This window comes from Mesitornis unicolor, unplaced genomic scaffold (genome assembly GCF_000695765.1).
Source record: "Mesitornis unicolor isolate BGI_N332 unplaced genomic scaffold, ASM69576v1 scaffold27500, whole genome shotgun sequence".
NCBI classification, from domain to species: domain Eukaryota; kingdom Metazoa; phylum Chordata; class Aves; order Mesitornithiformes; family Mesitornithidae; genus Mesitornis; species Mesitornis unicolor.
Genome location: NW_010159358.1, coordinates 32,584 through 51,653, shown reverse-complemented (window position 1 = coordinate 51,653; position 19,070 = coordinate 32,584). Strand labels below are relative to the sequence as shown.

The window sequence follows — 19,070 nt, the reverse complement described above, 5'->3', positions numbered from 1 at the left end:
ATTGGCTGAGGGCTGACTCGGGGGATTCGTGGTCAGCGGGACGGGGGAGGGGTGGTCAACGCCTAAAAAGTTTATAAAATGGAGCTGTTGGCTTTGCCCCTCGCCCCGAGACGGGGTTGGGACCTGGTGGCTCGGCGGGGGGGCGGGGCCGGGCGCCCTTAGGGGTTTTGGCCAGGCCGCCTTGAGGTGGTTGTGAAGGGAGGTAAAGCTCTTCAGGGATTGGGGGGGAAACGGCAGGTACGAGCTTCTCTGATCCCTTTAAAAATGGGCTGCTTCGGAGTTGGTCTGCACTTTCCTTACGTTGTTAGCGGCCTTTGACTTTGAGGGTGACCGCTGGGGCTGTGGGTAAGGCTCTTACAGGCCTCTGCATCCCTTGGGCACTACTGAAATGCCACCAGGAAGGGGAAACCTTATATTTGAGGGAAAACTTCTAATTGTGGGAATGCTATGAGTTGCAGGAGTAGGTGGTTTACTCTCACAAGTTTGGAGATAAGAGAATATGAACGGCTTAAATAGACATTTTCAGTTTTAAAATTATTGTCACAATAATTCAGGGAGGTTTCGATTCTTAGTGTCAACTTTTACGTTTTTGTTAGAATGCTGTTGAAAAGTATGTGAGATTAAAGTGTTTGTCAGGATTTACCTCAGTTACAATGGGTACTTTGAGGTAGGGCAGCACCGCTGTCATTTTTCTGATAGTGAATATTGGTGGTAGGAAGTTGGTTCTTGGTTGGTTGCCAAAAATGTGAAGAAACAAGTGAAGAAAGTAATAGGGCTTGAAAAAAAAATGAGTCACAGGATGACAAAGAAAATGAGATGAGCAAGTAGGAGTGGAGAAGAAAGAGAAAAAAGAGGGTCAATGTTGTGCTGATGTTTCACACATTTCAGGAATAACAGGTTCATTAAAAAAGAGCTGGGGGACATTGAAGAGCATTGGGAACCAAAGCAGTTAAATTTAATTTTCTTCCTCACTGTTCCTGAAGGAATATGGGGAGAGCAAAAGTTTCTCTTAAAATGACTGAAAGATCAGTAAAATAAACTGATTGCTGCAGAAGAAGTAAAGAGCTCAGAAATGCTGAAAGTTGGCATAAGCTGGGGTAATGTACAGGCCATCCCTCCTGCCTGCAGAAAGAAAGAAGCTTACAGGGATGGCTTTAATGTAGTCAGGAGATTTGCAGAGCTTTTGAGAGACACTTTTAGAGCATGTTCTGCTCAGTTACTGTAGAAGCTAGATGAAATCCTTTAGAGATGAGCGCTATATATGACTTCAGATTTCTGCTTGCATTTCAGTGGTGTTCAGAGGTCTCAGGCGTGGTGGTGAGTCTGTCAGACTGGGACCTTCTAGCTGCAAAATCAAACTTTGTGTCTTTAGTCATGGGGTAGGGAATTAGAAAGATAAGGGATCTATTGGTGGGCTGATGTTTGTGTTCAATGTGATATCATGTTGTTAAATCTCAGTCTTTAATGAATTCTTGATATCTGTTTTGTTTGTTGACATTAAAGCAGTCTAAAGCTCTGAAAAGAAAGCTCCAGTCACCACATGGAAACCCACCTTTGAAATGTAAACGTAAGCCATCAATAACCGCCTTCAAGAAACGTGCTACAGAAGCTGACATCAGGGAAAAGCGAAGTTCATCACAAAAACCTCTTTCTAAAAAGCTGTTGACTGACAACAGAAATGAAAGCCAGAAAAGCAAACCTTTCATTAAGACATCCAGCCTGTTTAGAAACAACCCTGATATCCCAGAAATTCACAGGTATTTTAGACAACTGGGAGGGAAGAAACCCCTTCAGTGCTTTGCAATTCACTGTCTTCAATTCTTGTCCTTACTTGGGCAAAGCAGTTGCTTGTTGCATGTAGTTTCATTGCTGTTTACATAGAATACTATTGTGTGATTTTTAACCATATGTTTTGTTTTGTTTCCCCTAACTCAGAAAAGCCGTGCAGCAGGTGCAAGAAAATGTTTTCACTACCGATTCTTTCAGCCAGTTGGACCTCCATCCACATCTGGTGAGTGGGAGGAAGGCTGTGCACCTTGAAACATGCTCTTTTGGGCAGGGGGTGGGTTAGGGAGCTGAGAGATGCACCTTGATTCATGATGATTTGGACGGACTTGCCAGTACTTTGCCTGATTTTGTTGCAGTCCCTTAGCTCAATATGCTGGTCAGTGTCCTGACCCATCCCCAAACACCCTGTCCCAGCACCCTTCACCGTTTGCAGCTGTAATATCAAAAAAACATAGAACACTCTTTGGGAGTGCAGTATTCTAACAAGTCTGATATTTCATGATGTACCAGCAATGGTGTAATTCTGATTAAGAAGTATTTTGAGGACATGGGAACTTCTACTTCCAGTTGCCCTGGACCAGTAATGTAGAGAATAAACATCATTCTTCTGGTCTTTGCCTTATCATGTACTACAAAAATTAACAAAAGCAACAGTTTGACAATGAAACCTGTTTACTGCTCTTTATTATCTCTCTAGATCTCTACAATTAACACAGTCCTAAAGATAAATAGCATGACCAGGTAAGCAAATGAATATAAAAGTTTGCATTTCACTACCCCTTAAAGCCAATCATCTGTTATTGTTTCATTATATGTAATTGGTTCTGAAGACCGCAGTACCTGTTAAGCTGTCCCATTTGCCATAGGGTTTGTTGCTTTCAAAATCTGGGATGAGAAATAACTTGTTACACAGCAAGTCAGTTGTCACAGCTGAAGATGGAACCTTGGAGTCCTGCCTTCTAATCTGAATTGTAAAATCATCTTTTTTCAATTTGTCACATCTGATGCCTATCCAGTGACTTTCCTTAGAAATCATCTCCACTGTTGTAGCTGCACAGCGGCGATGAACGCATGGAATTTGGGATAAACAGTTTTGAAGCAGTCACTGTATGTTAAAACCTTAGCATTCTATGCTATGTTGCATTCGTATTTCCTAACCTGTTTTGTTTGTTACGCAGTGTTCAGAAGCAAACAATTCCTGTGCTCCTGCAAGGCAAAGATGCTCTAGTGAGGTCTCAGACTGGTTCAGGTCAGTGTTTCATTGTCAGTCTCCTTCCCTAGGGCAATTTAAACTGGATCCCAGATACAGAACCAAAACCTCCCGTTCCCAGTACAGCTCAGGAAAGTGACAGGCCGGGAGGGCTGGTGTGGGACTGCCGTGACACAGACATATGCTGTGCAAACTTCTGTGACAACGTGGTGGTGGGACTGAATGTTGATGTGCAGCTGCCAGCCATTGCATGTGGGGCTGTTGCAGGGCAGATCCAGGATGCCACCACCTCTCTTTTTTAAAACAAATTAACCCTTTGTTGAATTGCCGGTCAATCTTCCTTTCTGGAAACTTTCTACTTAATTAAAACTTTTCCAGCCTCATGACCTTTGTTTAAGAATGATAGGATGAATGGTACTTTAATTTGATGGAGTGCTGCAATTGCCACCTTTTTGATGGAAACTTTCACTTTTCTCCCTTTTAAAAAGGTAAAACTCTTGCCTATGGGATTCCACTTGTACAGTCTTTGCAAGGAATGAAATCCAAAATACAGGTAGGTGCAATGGGAAAATATTTGCTTTTGATATTAAGATTAATAAAAATAAAATCCAGCTCTTCTCTTGTAGTCATCACTGTCTCTTCTTGATACAAAGGTCAAGAAGTCTCTTTTCCCTTTTATTTGTGCATGTGGCTTATGTGATCCTCCTGTGCTGCCGAGATACAGATGATACAGGAATAATGTTACACATTCCTCATTACTTCATGCTGAATTGTAAATTGCTTAAATCGTAAAGTTTGGTGAAGGAAGAGTGCAGATGAGACAATGGTCTGAAAGCTGGGAGAACTGAAAACAAAGGTTACTGCCATGTCTTTAGGAGCAGTAAGCTTCTACGGCATGGTTTGATAATTGCTCCCAATTTTAATTGTCTGACAAAAAAAACGTTGCTGCAGATCTGCCATCTCTTGTGCGTTTTTTGGAAAGGGATCATCCTGACTTTCCTTACGAGTTGAAATGTTTCCAACCCGTACTGGATTGTTACTTTCTGCAGCTGCTACCTACAGATTGTTGCTGTGCATCAAACATGAGAGTATTTCTGCAACTCAGAAGTACAAGAGTGAAACGACGTCTGTGTGGAATAAAATGTTGGATATAACCATAAGCAGGTTTCTAATCACAAGAAAGAGAAGGCAATGCAATATTGATATTTGAAAGACTTGATTTTTTTTTTAGAGTTGCACTTGCGCTAAAACCTGTCAGAATTCACTTTGGCAGCTAATGGCAATTAGACGTGTGAGTGCTGTGTATCACTGCTGCATTCTTCTTAGTGGACCTCTTGTCTTCTCTGTTTGCAGCGCAGTGATGGGCCTTATGCACTCATATTAGTCCCAACAAGAGAGGTAGGTGGCCTTTCTTCTTTCTGATTCTGTCTGAATCTGAGTGTTTGAACACTGGTTTTTTTGTTTGGTTTTTTTTAGCATGTAGATGTTGGCTCACCAGGGACTGTCCTAGGAAATGTTGTCTGTCCCTTTGCTCAGATCTTCTCACAGAGGGCATTTGCTCTCTGGATGCACATTGTTGTTGTTCAGTGCCACACAAATTTAATAAAGAAGGAATCTCTTTAAGTTTTCCTCATGCAATGGCAAATAATTGTGAAGACTGGAGAAACTCTCTAGCTTGGTGCATGAGTGGGAGACGCTTACTCCCATAGGGGGAGTAAGTAAAACCAATGAAATCAGCTTTGCAAATGTATAGGTTTATACAAACGTTTCATTTTTAAAGCCCTTTTTTTCAGATTCATAAGTGAATGCTGAAGATGAGGCTTCCAAGAGTTGGTTTCTCCACTGAACTCTCTTCTGTTTGATTTATATTATTTGCAATTGCAAAGGCAATTTCAGAGGAGAGTATCAGCCTTTTTTTTTTTTTTTTTTTTGCATGTCAGATGATAATAACTTCCATGTGGAGAATTGATTGCAGGTATCTAGTTTGGGGCACAATGTTTTATGCAGCCTGCAGTGCAATATCTCAGCTTGGTTCAGTGAAAGGAGAAAGCTCTGAAGCTATTTAAATTTTTACAGCAGCAAACTTACAGCCTGTCTAGGATGCTGTATGAATGCTAAGCATGTAGGAAACTGTAGGCTTATCTGAAGGGCTTCCATTGAGAGTACTTAGGAAGATAATTTGTAATTACAGTTGGTATTACTTTGTCTTGAAAGCAATGGCCTTTTTTGAGAGCTTGGCAAATAATAGTATGTAGCATGTGCAGTCAGAGCATTTAAGGTAGTTTTACTCCCATAACCTCAGGCAGAGGAATGATGTGGTCTGCCCTGACTGCCAGAGATAATTTACCTCTGGACTGCGTTTCCTCTTCATAGTAGTTTTATTCCAGAAATTGCGCTGTTTTCCCTTTTACTTCTCCAGTGGAGCAAAATCTTCTGTGGCTTCAGGTTGTTTTCTCCCTGGGATGTCCACAGAAGCCAGCACAAGTCTGTGTTGTCCTGAGAGCTGCCTTGTGGAGCTGGGACAGTAAGAGAGGTTTTTGAACAGGTCCAAATATGATAAAAGAAGGATTATGCAAGAGAGTAAAACAGTACACAGCTTCTAAAATAAAAATTAAGGACTTACTGAGAATTCTGATAATATACATAACTAGATTATAGTACATTTTGAGCTCAAGGGGCTTGTAGTCCGTTTCTGTAGTCCAGGGACTTTTTCAAAGCTCACTTTTTTTTGTTGATTTCCATAGCTTGCACTCCAGAGTTTTGATACAATGCAGAAACTACTTAAGGTAAGAATTCAATGCTCTGTGTTCTTATTCCTTAAGCTTCTTGCTGTAAGATGCTAAACAGTTTCAGTCTGTGTGAATTCAACTGCATGTTTAAGGAAATCCAGCATCTGGCAAGATACATGATCCTTGAAGATAAATCTGCTTGTCTTTAAGTGCATTTAAGTGTGATTTCCCTGTGGCATGTTTTAAACTATTAAATGAACAACGAAGTGATTAATTATGGCACCTCAGCTGCACATGTTTTCATAACCAAGCGTAGTTGATTTTCACAACGCTTTGTTGTGAAACAACTCACCATTGTTTCAGTCTGAGTTATGAATAGAAACTCTCACAATGGCAAGTACCGTTTTACTGAAACTAATACTGGACAGATGGGTTTCAGATGGGGAGTAGAACTTGGTGAACTGCTTTGCCAATTGAATGGCTGGAGATATTAGAAGGCTTTTAAAATCATTAAATGATAGTGCTTTCCTTTTAATTGAGGCAGAGTATCTTACCGTGAGGCTAGAAGGTATCTAAATCATTTATCTGATCATTTATCTGATCCATAGTCCCACTCCCTCTTCTGTTTTGTCTTTGAAATAATAAGACAATTTCCAAGTCTTTTTTTAGTGCTGGAATTACCAGGTAAGATTTTGTTGTGTCATGCTGAATTTTAAAGTACTTCAGTCTTCTTCCATAATAATTAGAAGTTACTATGAGTGGACTTTTGATGTCCTTCAAAGGTTGAAGTTGAAGTCTGGATTGACCCAGACTTCTTTGTTACGTATAATGTGTAGTAACCATCAAGTCCAGTGTAAACTGTCATACTGACCCAAAGCAGAAGGTTTAGATCGTGATCTGACTGGACCTTGGAAGGGCTGGGTGACTGGAGGGTGCAATATCATTGTGTAATTACTGGGAGAGAAAAAGGCTAGTTGAGCTGCTTTTGACACAGTTACTCTAATGCCAACGCTGAGTTTATATTGTATGGATCTTGCTTGGACGTCGTCCTTATTTTAAGCTGTAAAAAGGAACTCTTTCTACAGAAAACTATTTTGTTGGAGCATTTCTGTGAAGCAGTGACCTGTGCAAACTTAAGTGCATTTGGCTGTCGCGCGTTTGTGCAGTCCTTACAAGCTGTGCTCTGCTTCTGTCCTGCATTTCCTCTTGAGTGAGGTAATGACAGTACTGTGCTTTGATTACCTCTCCTGTAAATACTGTATTCAATGAAGGGACGGACCTCATTAAAGTAAGTGGCAAAATCTCCTGCCCATATCAATGAGACTGACATTTAATGTTCACAGACATGTGAACATGTGACATTTAATGTTCACAGGAAATTTATAGGTCCTGTGTTTTTCTTAAAGTTTTCTTGCCTGCAGGAAGACATGGCTTAAAGGCACAGTGAAGAGATAGCATTGTACCTTGTCTTTGAACATTTAGGCTACGTGGGGAGAAGGAAAAGAATTACTATTATGTGATTGGAAATAGTGCAAAACTGATTGCATTTCTATCTTCCTAGACAACATGGGAAGCAAGTTACATGGCTAGACTGAAGGTACAGCTGATAGGTAGCTGTGGGTCAGAGTGCATGTAGGCCATATCTGTTAGATCAGACCAGATGCGCACTACTTTCAGCCCCAGTCCTTTCTCTTTTTGCCAAGAAACATGATTTTTGGATTAGGCTCTGTCTCTTTATTAAGAAGAATCTATATTGGTCTTGGTTTTCCTTTCTGTAGCCGTTTGCCTGGATTGTGCCTGGAGTGCTAATGGGGGGAGAAAAGAGAAAATCAGAAAAAGCCAGGTAGGAAGCCAACTTCTTAAATTGTATTTTGGGCCCGTCTGCTCTATAGCCTTTTTATCTGCTACCCTACTTTAGAGTGCTTTTCTTACTGGGAGAGCCGATTGTGAGTTTGGATCAAGCTGTGATCCCCCTGGATCCTACACAGACACAGTGATGGAAGTATTCACTTCCCCAAGTTGGATCTATTTCTAAAATGCTGATGAGCCTTCTGAGAAGATGATCTCTTGTGTCAGTATTTTTTTCCTCTTCTGACAAACACCTGTATTTGCTTACCACCGAGTTTTGTCTACAGTATTTGTTATGGGGGAAATTGCTTTCTGGAGAAGAGATTTCCTGGTGTTAAAAATCTCTTTCTTTTCCCTTTTCAAGAATTGAATTGTAAGCTGGTAATCCAAAATGGAATTTTCATTTCTCTATATATAAGCATCCACAAAAAGAAGTTTACTCTTGACAGTAAAAAGAGTACTCAATTAGAAAATAAAAACTAGCTTTAGTGTTTTATTTTTTTATGTTACTATTTCTTTCCACCATGTCTCTATCATTGCATATGCCTCTGAGTGTCAGTGATGATCAAGGGTAAAGTTTAGCTGTGCAAAAAACTTCAGTTCTAATGAGTGAGAAAGTACTGTCCCTGCTAATTTTGCTATGGTCAGGATTTTATCTTCTGTAGATTCCAGTTCCTCACTCTGGGTTCCTATTCCAGAGTTACTAGTAACCTCTTTTCTTTTCCTTTCTTTTTTTCTTGTTTATTTTTTTTTTTAAATCTAAACAGATTACGTAAAGGGATAAATATCCTTATTTCAACTCCTGGTCGCCTGGTTGATCACATCAAGTCCACAGAATGTATTCATTTTCGTTGCACTCAGTGGCTGATTATTGATGAAGCAGACAGGTAAGCTTCCAATGTTTAGATACAGTAAATAATTATGGTATCTTCTGCATCTCCATTTGATAATTCTCTAAATATTTTGGAAAAAAAAAAAAAAAAAAAGAGTTTGTGCTCATGATTTTAAACCATTCATGCTCGGTGGCCTCAGCCAAATGCCAGATGTCTGTGATTAGGAAGAAATGTCCCCTTTGGTCAGATTACTGTTCATTGCATTGGTGTCTTCTGACATGTTTGACCCTGGCAAAAGTTGAAGATGGAACGTGAAGCTGGATCAACCACAGTTCTGATCAACTCTAGCACCTGTCCTATTCCTAATTGGCTCATGTAGCCTTCAGATTTTCTTCTCATTCCTTCCTGCAGCATCTTTCATCACCTCTGCCCTTTTTGTAGGATCCTGGACCTGGGCTTTGAGAAGGATATAGCTGTGATACTCAATGCTTTAAATGCTGAGAGAGAAACACGTCAGAATGTTCTGCTCTCAGCCACGCTCACAGAAGGTAGGTTATAGACAGGTGGTGTCTCCTTTAGCTGAATAACACACAGGCAACTGCAAAATAGTTGATTGAGTCTGATTATATTACAGCCCAATCTGAAGCCCTTTGCAGAACTGGAATAATGCCTACTGATTTGTTTGGGCTTATGATACTTGTTCTTCATTACTGGCATTTTTGTTAGTGTATATATTTACATGGTCCTTGCATAGGTCTCACAAATTCCAGAGCAAAGTCACTGTGAAGCTGGTAAGCACTGCTTTGTTCGCTTTGCAGTTATAGAATTACGGCTATGAGTTAATGGCAGGACAGGAGAGCTGCTCTGTGACTTGCTGAGTATCATACAAAAAGTCAGTTACTGAGGCAGGAATTGAGCCAGGCCTTGTGACTCCTGTGTTCTTGATAGAGTTGGTTTTTTTTTCCCCATACACAGTTTAAAAACAGGACTGCCAAATGCTGTCTGTCTGGTCAAAACACTTGGGTAATGTAAAATAACACAGTTGTAATGCTTTTGATGGAGTCCGCAGAAACTAAGCCCAGCTAAGGCCTGAGGAGTCTGCAGTTTGTGGAAGTGTTCTATCAATGTCTGAGGCATGGCTCACTGGAGATGCGATAGTTGGAGTTTTTTATGTAAATATATCATTGCTCATCCCAGACTGGACCTCATCGCTTTTTCACTTTCTGTTCTTTAGGAGTAACACGGTTGGCCGATATCAGTTTGAATGATCCTATCAGCATCTCCATAGCAGATGAAATCCACAAGGGGCTCAAACCAGCATCGCAAATGGATAAAGAACCCAGTAACTGCATGGACCAGGAAAACTTTGCTGTTCCAGAGAAGCTCAAGCAGTATGTCATGATGGTCCCCAGCAAATTAAGGCTTGTCACATTAGCAGCTTTTATCCTTGAGAAATGCAAGGTGAGACTGTTTGCATTTATATTACTAAGCAGCCCTTTGCCCTCTCCAACTCTTTTATCTGTTACTCTGTCTGGGACAGCATGGATTAGATCTAGGGCTTCAAAGTGCATCTACTCTACATGGAGCCACGGGTGAGCTGAGGTGATAGTGTGTCTCTCATGCTGGCAGTGAGATACCTGTGCAGCATGTACTTGAACTCCTTTTGTGGGCTCAGTATTTGGTGTCAAACTCTGTAATCCTGTTCTGGATAATCATATCTCCAGAAGTGGAAGATCTTATAATGATCAGGGAACTGGGAGAGGCCTGTGGAAATGGTCATGTGCAATTTTCTTGTTTTTCTTGCAGTTTGAAAAAGGCCACAAGATGATCATCTTTTTCTCTAGCTGTGAACTAGTGGAATTCCACTATAAGCTCTTTCTACAAGTCCTTTCAGGAGGGCTGGAGTCAGAACAATCTGAACGTTCACCTGTCTCCTCTGTGCGCTTACGGTTTCTGCGACTGCATGGCAACATGGAACAGGAAGTAAGCATTCTCAGAATGTCAGGATACACAGTTTTATTCCTTATTCCCTATGATTTATTATGTGGTTATTTTGGGGAGGAGGGCAGAAAGAGAGGACAGAGAGTCATTTCACCTCTAGGGGCCTCACTCTTCCATCTGCTAATGAGAATAAGAATATTGTCCCACTTCTGTAAAGTACCGTGGTAGCTATATCTGAAAAACACAGCTGAAGAGGCAAGAGGTGTTATTTCAGCAAGCTGAGGCAGCCGTTCTGTATTCCCAGTGGGCACACTTAAACCGTTTAGGTATCCATGGTTCTGTCTCATGCAGTCAAGACATGCTTTTAACTTCATCCAAGCCCCAAAACTTTACTACCCAATAAGTTGCCCGCATTAGACTAGGATGAAACGGCTTGGCTTTGGTTTTGAAGAATAGTGTCTTGACAGATTGCTCTTTACCCTGGGACGGAATAACAGCAATATAACAGTGATTAACCCAAAATAAGCCTAGGTTTTAGCTGGATAGGCCTAGGTGATGATATTGAAACTTGCTACAAAAAGAGTATCAAATGAACTGTCACCGCAGTGCTTCTTTCAATAGCTGAGGGACCTCCTTTGAAAGTTCAGCCCCTGATCCTGCCTTTGGTCTGTGATGGAGAGAGTTACTGCTCTACTCTGAGCTGCACAGCAGAGATGGTAAATGAATAGAGCTCTTCTGATGAAGCAAGAGGTGAAGAGCCATTGTTTTTCTCACTCATTCCCATCCTGTGGAGACCAGAAACATGTGCTTTGCTGTCCCTGCAGCCTGGCCTTTCCTCAACCTGCCTGCCTGAGCAAGTGAGCAGGCCTGGTCTGGCCCAACTCTACCCTGACCAGCTGTTAAGCCTACAGAACACCAGTAAGTAGCTGGCACCAGGGGAAGGGTTTTGCCTTTTTAGTACCCAGTGTGTAATTAGTGCTTGATGTCTTCAAATTAAGAGCATTAATGGAGCTAAATTGTGGATCCCATATGGTACTGCTGAGCACGGCTGCTGTCATTGTCAACAAGATACAGCGTGCTCTCTTCTTTAATTTTTGTCAGCAGAGGGTTCAGTGTGTCGGCAAGGCCCAAGCTTCCCTTCTTTCCTAGAGCAGTTCCTCTAGCTGGGAGTCAGGTATGTAAGGTTTCTCCTGTATCATGAACATAACAGGACATTCACTTAATTCCTAGCTAGAGCTCTGAGGAAGAAGGCTTAAAACATGGGAACAAGGATATTTTGGAAGGAGAAAGCAGAAGGGACAGGAAAGAAATGGGTATGGTGTTTCTAAGGCTAGAGACAGCCTGAGCTGTGAAAAGAGAAAATAAATGGAATTGGATCAAGGGAGTGTGAGTGTGCAGTTGTTTCACGCAGCTAAGGAGAGGGAGTATAGGTGGACAGGTGGTACTGGCAAGTGAAGACCAAATGCTACTGAGACCTTTTGGTTACTAATGCTCAGAGATTGCCTTATGTGATAGCAAATACTGCTTGTGGATTTGAAGAATCAGTTTCTGTTGCTTTTGTCAAGGAAAAAAACACACCCCAAAGTAGTTAAAGTAACTGGAGTGTGCTTAGGAAGGTTTTGGGACTGACAGGACAGGAGGCTTTTGAAGGTAAGTGAGGAGCCGTACTGGCAGGTTGTCCTCCCTCCTTACCCCCGTAGGCAGAGATTTCTGGCAAAGGTCTCAGCTCTCCCACTCTGTTACTTTGAAGACTTATCCCACAACAGTTGACGTGAGCAACTGTGCAGCCGAGCATCCCCAATACTTAATAATTACACGGTCAGTGCAGTGACTGTGTGCATGCCCCATTGGGCACATGATGAGGCTGATCGCTTGTGATGTGACTATATCACCGTGTCAACAGAATGGGCTTATCCTGCCCATCGTGTGACTGGACAGACAGCAGTTAAGATGTCGAGCTTTTTCTTGCGTTCACAAAAGCCTGTGTTGCCCGCAGAGTGTGCCAGTGCTGCTGTTGCTGCTGCCTGATCTTTTGTGGATCCCCTCTCCATGTAAAATGGTTACTGCTTTTTGACATACACAGGCTGTGCTTCTGTGCAAACTGTGGAGTTGTTGGCTGCTTTGATTTAACCAAATGCATTCAGTCTTGCCCCAAATGCTGAGCCTTTCTGCCTGGGACTACACCTGTATGCCATAGATTGTTTGGGGTTTTTTTCCTGTTTGCAGGAAGAGTCTGACTCATGAAGTCAATTCCTTTGCTTTTTGAAGCTGTACATGGTATAGTGAATGAGGCACAGTTGTTAAATTATTACATCAGCTAATTACCTTTATGCTTGATTGTAATGTGCGTAAGCATTCTTTTCATTTTTCTGTTTCAATCCTCTAGGAAAGAACAGAGGTCTTCCAGGAGTTCCTAAAATCTAAGACTGGCATCTTGCTTTGCACTGTAAGTAACTTGGAGTCCCTTTGCAGCTCCACGCTAATGGGCCTGTCTGATACCTAATGGTAGAACAGGAGATTTGGCACTGAGCTCTAATTCCAGCTTGCTGTCTGACCTTGAGGAAGGTCATCTCCTTTTTCTGCTTCTCACATATTAAATAAGGACCAGTGCCCTCTTTGTGAACTGTTATATGAACTTTTGCTGCAAAGTACCATATATAGAAAAAGTATACGTCATATACAAGAGGCTTCTAAGTATTTTGCATGGTCTTCTGTGTGGAAATAACTGTTCATTTGAAGCTGGAACCTTGCCCTCTGCATGCAGTCAGGAGAAGGCAATCCTGATTTGCAGTATGCCCCGTAACTGCCAGGTAAATTGGATCTAATGTGATATTTCCCATCTTAATGACTACCCCAAGGTTAAAAACGAAAACCTGCAGGGATGGAAGGGAAGCCCAACCAGAGATTGGTGTCATTAGCAATGCACATGCTCTGCTGCTCTCCATGCTTTGCCCTTCAAGCTTCCTTCAGGGGTGCTGAGGGAGAAATTCTTCTCCTCTACTGAAGTTTGCTGGCACCCTTGTGTTGTGGTGGCACCTTCCGCCTCTCGTTTCTGACCTGTCGGTGCCACAGCTAGCCTGCTGCAGTGGTGCAGAAGGCTGCACGATTTGCTCTCTAATAGTGGCAGCTGTTGATCTGAAAATGTGTGAATCTTGGCGATTTCTACCCACCGCAAACTTGTAAATTACAGCGATCGGGAGTAATTAGAGCTGAGAAACCCTCTCCAGCTCTGAAATGACTCCTGTTCTTGTGGTACTTTATTCTTAAAGGAAACTAGTTGGAATTTATATTTTTTTTCAGAGAGTGGGAGCTGAATTTTATGTTATTTTTATGCCTGCAGTTCAAACTAGGACTGTGATGTGTATAGGAGTGTTTGATTTAGCGTTGACAAATTACATATTGTATCACCTGTAAAACTGTACTTGCTACATGCAAGCCTTGGTCCTGCTTGCATGTACAACCTTTCAAAGATTTGATCAAGGTCAGAATGCATCTTTGCAATGCGTAGCTGTAACTATAACTTGGTTTCCCTGTATACAGTGGTAATACTTAAGTGTCTCAGCTGAGGAAGACAGCAAACCTTGAATCATTCAATGGTGTAGATGAAGTGTTTTGAAGATAAAAGGTGTTTGGTAAATTGTAGGTAACAAATAGCTAAACTTTGTTATCCTTCATGCACATGATCTATATAACTGGGAAATTTCAGGGACATGCCTTGTTACTGAATTTCAGTTCTATGAATTTGGAAAGGCAGTGAATGCTCAATTTTAGACTAAGAGTAAGCAGAATCATTGCAGTCACTGGTGTATCAGTTCCTGGGTGAAACTGTTCAAAGAGGAAGTGCGGCAGGGAAAATCTGCCAGATAGGATACAGCTGTTGACAAGGTAGGAAGAAGAAGAAGTTGGATCAAGAAATCCCAGTGAATGGAATCTCCCTCTTGAGACACTGGAGATGTGGTTTGATTTCCTGCCATGCCATGACTCTGTACGAGTGGATGTGGAATTGTGATGACAAAGGCAAGTAGCGACATGTCAACTGAGCAGTGACAGTTGTATGTTTGTTCCTGACCTGTCATAAATTGGAGGTAATGTGAATGAAACTAGATCGCCATGAAGAGAGTGGTGTAAGGTAATGCATTTATTGTAACCCTCCTTCGTTTCAGTCTAAGTTACTTTGTGTTTACTGCAATGCCGGGATGCAAATCCTGACAGTTACAGTTCCTATGGCTCAGCTGGCACATGGTTCGCACGTTAAGCACAGTAAGTTGTGTGTCTGAGTCCAAAATCTCTCTGTGCTTCAACTCCCCATCTGTAAAATGGGGATAGTAGCCCTGTTCTATCTTACAGAGATGTTGGGAGGACAAATGCATTGAAACCAGGAGGTGGCCTGTTACCACAGTAATGGGGACCATATGGACACCTTAATATAGAGATACACGTTGCACAAGTCCCACATTACAGGTGCCTCCCCAACGCAGATGTCCAAAGGGCAGCCAGGCACCGTGACCACCTCCTGCCTCTGAGGGCATTGCTTTTTCTGACACTTTTCTTCGTATCAGCAAAAGTATATTGCAGAAAGATGGTTCTGTTCTTTTCACTGCGAAATCACGTTTTGTGCCCACAGAATTTTGAAACCTGGCTCACAAAAGAGCAACACAAATAATGTTGCTGTCCTTCCCTTGTCCCTTATGCCATGTTCTCCACCCATCTTTCCGCTCTAGTAAGCAATGGGACCTGCTGTTCCTTTTATTAATTTGCTCTATGTCATATGTATATTAATATATTCCATAAAATATTTTTGCCAGACAATATAAGCTGGCAGACAAGAAAATAAAGAAGGGCTGTGTATCTCTGAGGGTTTCATCCAGATTTATTTCTCTCTCCTTCACAGAAGTTCTTCACAGCTTCCTTTGGGATGTGCCTTTTAAACAAGTTCATCTCTTCCAGGGAGAGAGGAAAGATCATTTGGAGATTGTTTGCTGTTTACTCAGTCACGCTAACTCATCTTGCCAGTTTTCTGGCGGCCCCAGCCAAGAGCTTTCGCCTCTGACAGCTTCTGTGCTCTCTCCTTCCTCCTCTGATTACGCAGCCCAATCTGTCACCCTGCCGACGGGGGTCTCTACCCTGCTGATGGCTTTCCACACTCGGCAGTAATGACTTTTGGCAGGCCGGGAAGGCGCGAGAGCTTCTTCCCCAGCTTGGAGAGCCGTTAGGCCCTCTCTGCCTGTTAGCTAAAGCACTTTGTGAGGTTCTTTGGTAAATAAATGAGTCATTTTAATCCAACTGACAGCCTGGCACCTGAGCAAGCTGCCTTCCATCTGTACTTCTAGGCCTCATGTAGGCAGCCAATTGTCAAGCTCAGGGCCTTCAAGACCTCACCATTGAGTGTCTTTCAAAAGCAACTTTAGCAATTTCCTTTGCCCTAATTAGATTGTGTGAGAGGGACTGAGCAAACCAAGGCACTTGCAAAACTTTTGTGGCTCTGCTGGTTCTGATCTTCTGCAGTGATAATGCCCCACTTTCAAACCGGCTTTTTCGCCCGCCGTTCCCGTGCACCCACCCCTCTGTACCCCACCACCACAACCACGGGGTGATAATGTGAATTGTTAGAAGCAGAAATTTCAGCATTTCTGGGGGTCCTCGGATGGATTGTACCTTGATCCTGTGCCATTCTGTGGCTCGCAGTTGGGATCAGGGCAGGAACATGGTTAAGGCTTCAGATCATCTTGTTTGTTTGGCATCTGGATTTTCTTTAGAATTGCATGGGTGTGGGTTATTTCCCCTTTCTCCTGTGAGATGGTCACTTAATCCTCCCCTTGCACATTGGAGGGAATCAGCAGTGACCTGCTGAGGTGTTATATTCTTGAGTTCCCTGTTTTTAAGGAATGGTGATGTGAGGTCATGCATGGAAAAGGGAATGCTGTCTGGGGCAGTGGAAAAGAAGGGAGAGTAGTATATTGGAAATCTCTTTGGCTTCTTGAAAGAGCACTGACAGTAGGTTAGTGCTTCTGTGTGTGGAATAAATGTAGTGCCAGTAAAACTGGATCATTGTTTCTCAAGCTGTATTCTCTTTCCTGATATGGTGACCCGCAAGTACTTTTCTAAATATCTGAGAAGCAAGAAGCTCATGGGCTCTGCCAGCAGAGGAAAGTGTATCAGCTCAAACTTTTTATCCTAATTCTACCTTGCTGCTGTCTACTAGGGTCTTTGATGAAAAGGAGCTACAGGAGATGCAGGTGGACTGATACTGAGGAATCTCTGAGAGTTTGCAAAACACTCCAATTACCAGTAAATCCCAAGACGCTTCTGAAAGAAAGTCAAGTTAAACCCCAGGAGAATAGCTGCTGCTATGTGTCAGTAACAGCTGAGTGGAGTTGGTGGCATTGTGAAAGCAATAGTGAATACAAGGCTGATGATGGGGGAGAGCCTCCTAAAATGTTGTCCCTGGCTATTTATTAGGCTTTCGGTTAACCTTTTCCATTTTCTTGCTTGCTTTGGCAAATGCCCATGAGAACAGTATTGTCTGTGGCAGTAGTTTCCCAGCCAGAGGTGTTGAGAAAAGGTATCTTAGAAGAGGAAGGAGAGAATCCTGGTGGATGAGAGGGATGGCTCCTTCCCCTGCCATCTCCTCCTCCTCATGTTGGAGGTGCCTGCTCCCAGCCACAGGGACAGCTTGGCAATGCGTCTATTCCAGTAAACTGACCCTGTCCCAAGGTCAGAGGCCTCTCATCAAACACAGCTTTTCCTGGACTACTGGGTGTGGGGAAAAGCACAGCAGAGGAAAAGACCAAAAGCTTGTCAGCATGGAAGTATGTAACAGAGCCAGCCAGATCAGAATCGGGTGTCACCACTCCTGTCTGATTGTGCTGTAGAGTTTATAATCTTGTTATCCTGATAACTGCTGTATGTGTTCCCTGACTTCTCTTGGTTTATTTTCTCCAACCTCCTTTAAATGGCTTTTTGTACATCTGCTCGTTCTGACTCCAGGAACAAGTCATTTCTTAATGAGCGTGTTGGAGCGAAAGTGTGTATTGTTTCAGAGTGGGCACTGTGGAAAGTGTCTCCTCTTTTACTGCAGTTGGAGCCACAAAGCAACCTGGCTAGTGCTTATGGGAAGGCCTTTGCTGCCAAAACATCAGCTTCCTAGTCTTTTAACGTGTGTGGGAGTTGCATGAAAACACTTCAGTGGGTGGCTGACACATTTTTAGTACATTAAGCTCCCGCTTACATTCTTAATATATTCTATTTTGCAACTAGCTAAAGGATACATGTGTTCCAAAACATTTCCTAACAGAGTTAAATCTGCACACCTGCTCTGCTATTGCGCATGGTGAATGTAAAATTCGAGGAGTATGTGAGGACATTACTAATGAACAGAAAATCAAGAAGAGAGATTGAAACATGTTTGCACTCTCTCTGTGTTTTGAACAGTATTTAAACTCTCTTTTCTCTTTGAAAGGGTATGTGTTTTGAGCTATACTGGCTGTGGATAACTAAAGGGTCTCATTCAAGTCCTTCCTCGAAGTCGATGGGTTTCCTCACCAGCTGGCACATCAAATAACACTCCTGACAGCAGCTTCAGACTCTTTTCTTTGGGGCTGAGTGTTGTTTCTCCAAATCAAAGCCAGAGTGGTGAAAATCTAAGGCATAGCTGAAGTCCCCTCTCCTCAAGCTGTACTTCAGCCTCCTGCAGATTCTGCTAAATTGTTTGTTGGCCTTTTATCATAGGGCCAGGTCACCTGCAAGTCATCTGCTCCTCAACTTCAGACCATCACCTAGGGAACAAGTAATTAGTTTTAGGTGGAGATCAGTGCATCTTCAGCAATTCCACTCAAGGCCTAGGATCATTGACCATTTGCTTCATGGCCATTTTGCTTTTCATCATTAGCAGCCTGATTTTAGTTCTTAGGCTTGCTGTGGAGAAAGGTGCACTCAGAAATAGTATTGCCTTCCAGAGATTTAATTCTGCCTCTCTCACTGTTTGGGTAGTAGGTGTCTACAAGCAATGTGTTTTCATCAATGAAACAAACTGAAGAACCACAAATATTACTGCCATTAGGACAGTTGATTCTTTTAGCTATAATGAGGAGGGTCTGTAGCAGACTGCTGTAATTCAATACCACTCTCCTGAAATAGGTGTTTTTATATCCTCTAGGCTGCAGGCCATAGCAGTGGGTCGTGTTTTATTGTATTAGTCTGTTGACAATATTCCTAGCATTTTAAACCCTCAGCATTATTTCTGACCTTCAGTCCATCTCTTCTCACGCTGGGCATATAAAATCCCTACTTGCATAGGCAGTTGTTTCCTGACACAATTGCCATCCCGGAAGAGTTCTTACTTTGCTGATATCTTCAAAGCATTTTTACTGAAGTAACTTCCTTATTAATTTTAAAGGATGTTGCAGCACGTGGACTAGACCTGCCTCAAGTTACATGGATCGTACAGGTAGGTTTGCTGTTTGTGTATGTATGAACCGCAGTCTTGCTCAGATGAAATCCCTTGCCAGTCCAAGCCCTCTTTCTGCAGTTTGCTTTGTGCTGATGCCTACAGGTGTGTCAGACCCACGTATTCCTGACTGCAGGACTGGAGCTCAGGGTTTTGCTAGCATACAGCATTGCTATCACATCTTGGTTTTGACAGTCTGTTTTCCTCTTTGGTAACTCCAGTGTTATCAGCTGTGTAATATTCCACTGGCTGGGAGGAAACACGCTCTGCTTCCC

General features: G+C 42.4%; 1 protein-coding gene across 1 annotated transcript in view; it reads left to right on the top strand.

Annotated features, from left to right (window-relative positions):
• Positions 1–1,503: 1,503 nt before the first annotated feature.
• The window catches only part of DDX31 (DEAD (Asp-Glu-Ala-Asp) box polypeptide 31), a gene marked incomplete at its 5' end in the record, with an annotated part of 45,039 nt that continues 27,472 nt past the window's right edge, over positions 1,504–19,070 (top strand). The window contains 14 exons of the mRNA XM_010186429.1: positions 1,504–1,757; positions 1,936–2,011; positions 2,486–2,529; positions 2,967–3,037; positions 3,487–3,551; positions 4,352–4,396; positions 5,743–5,784; positions 7,506–7,570; positions 8,343–8,462; positions 8,850–8,956; positions 9,643–9,869; positions 10,215–10,391; positions 12,736–12,795; positions 18,745–18,795. Coding sequence (XP_010184731.1) covers positions 1,504–1,757; positions 1,936–2,011; positions 2,486–2,529; positions 2,967–3,037; positions 3,487–3,551; positions 4,352–4,396; positions 5,743–5,784; positions 7,506–7,570; positions 8,343–8,462; positions 8,850–8,956; positions 9,643–9,869; positions 10,215–10,391; positions 12,736–12,795; positions 18,745–18,795 — 1,404 coding nt within the window. The remainder of the gene's footprint in view (positions 1,758–1,935; positions 2,012–2,485; positions 2,530–2,966; positions 3,038–3,486; positions 3,552–4,351; positions 4,397–5,742; positions 5,785–7,505; positions 7,571–8,342; positions 8,463–8,849; positions 8,957–9,642; positions 9,870–10,214; positions 10,392–12,735; positions 12,796–18,744; positions 18,796–19,070) is intronic.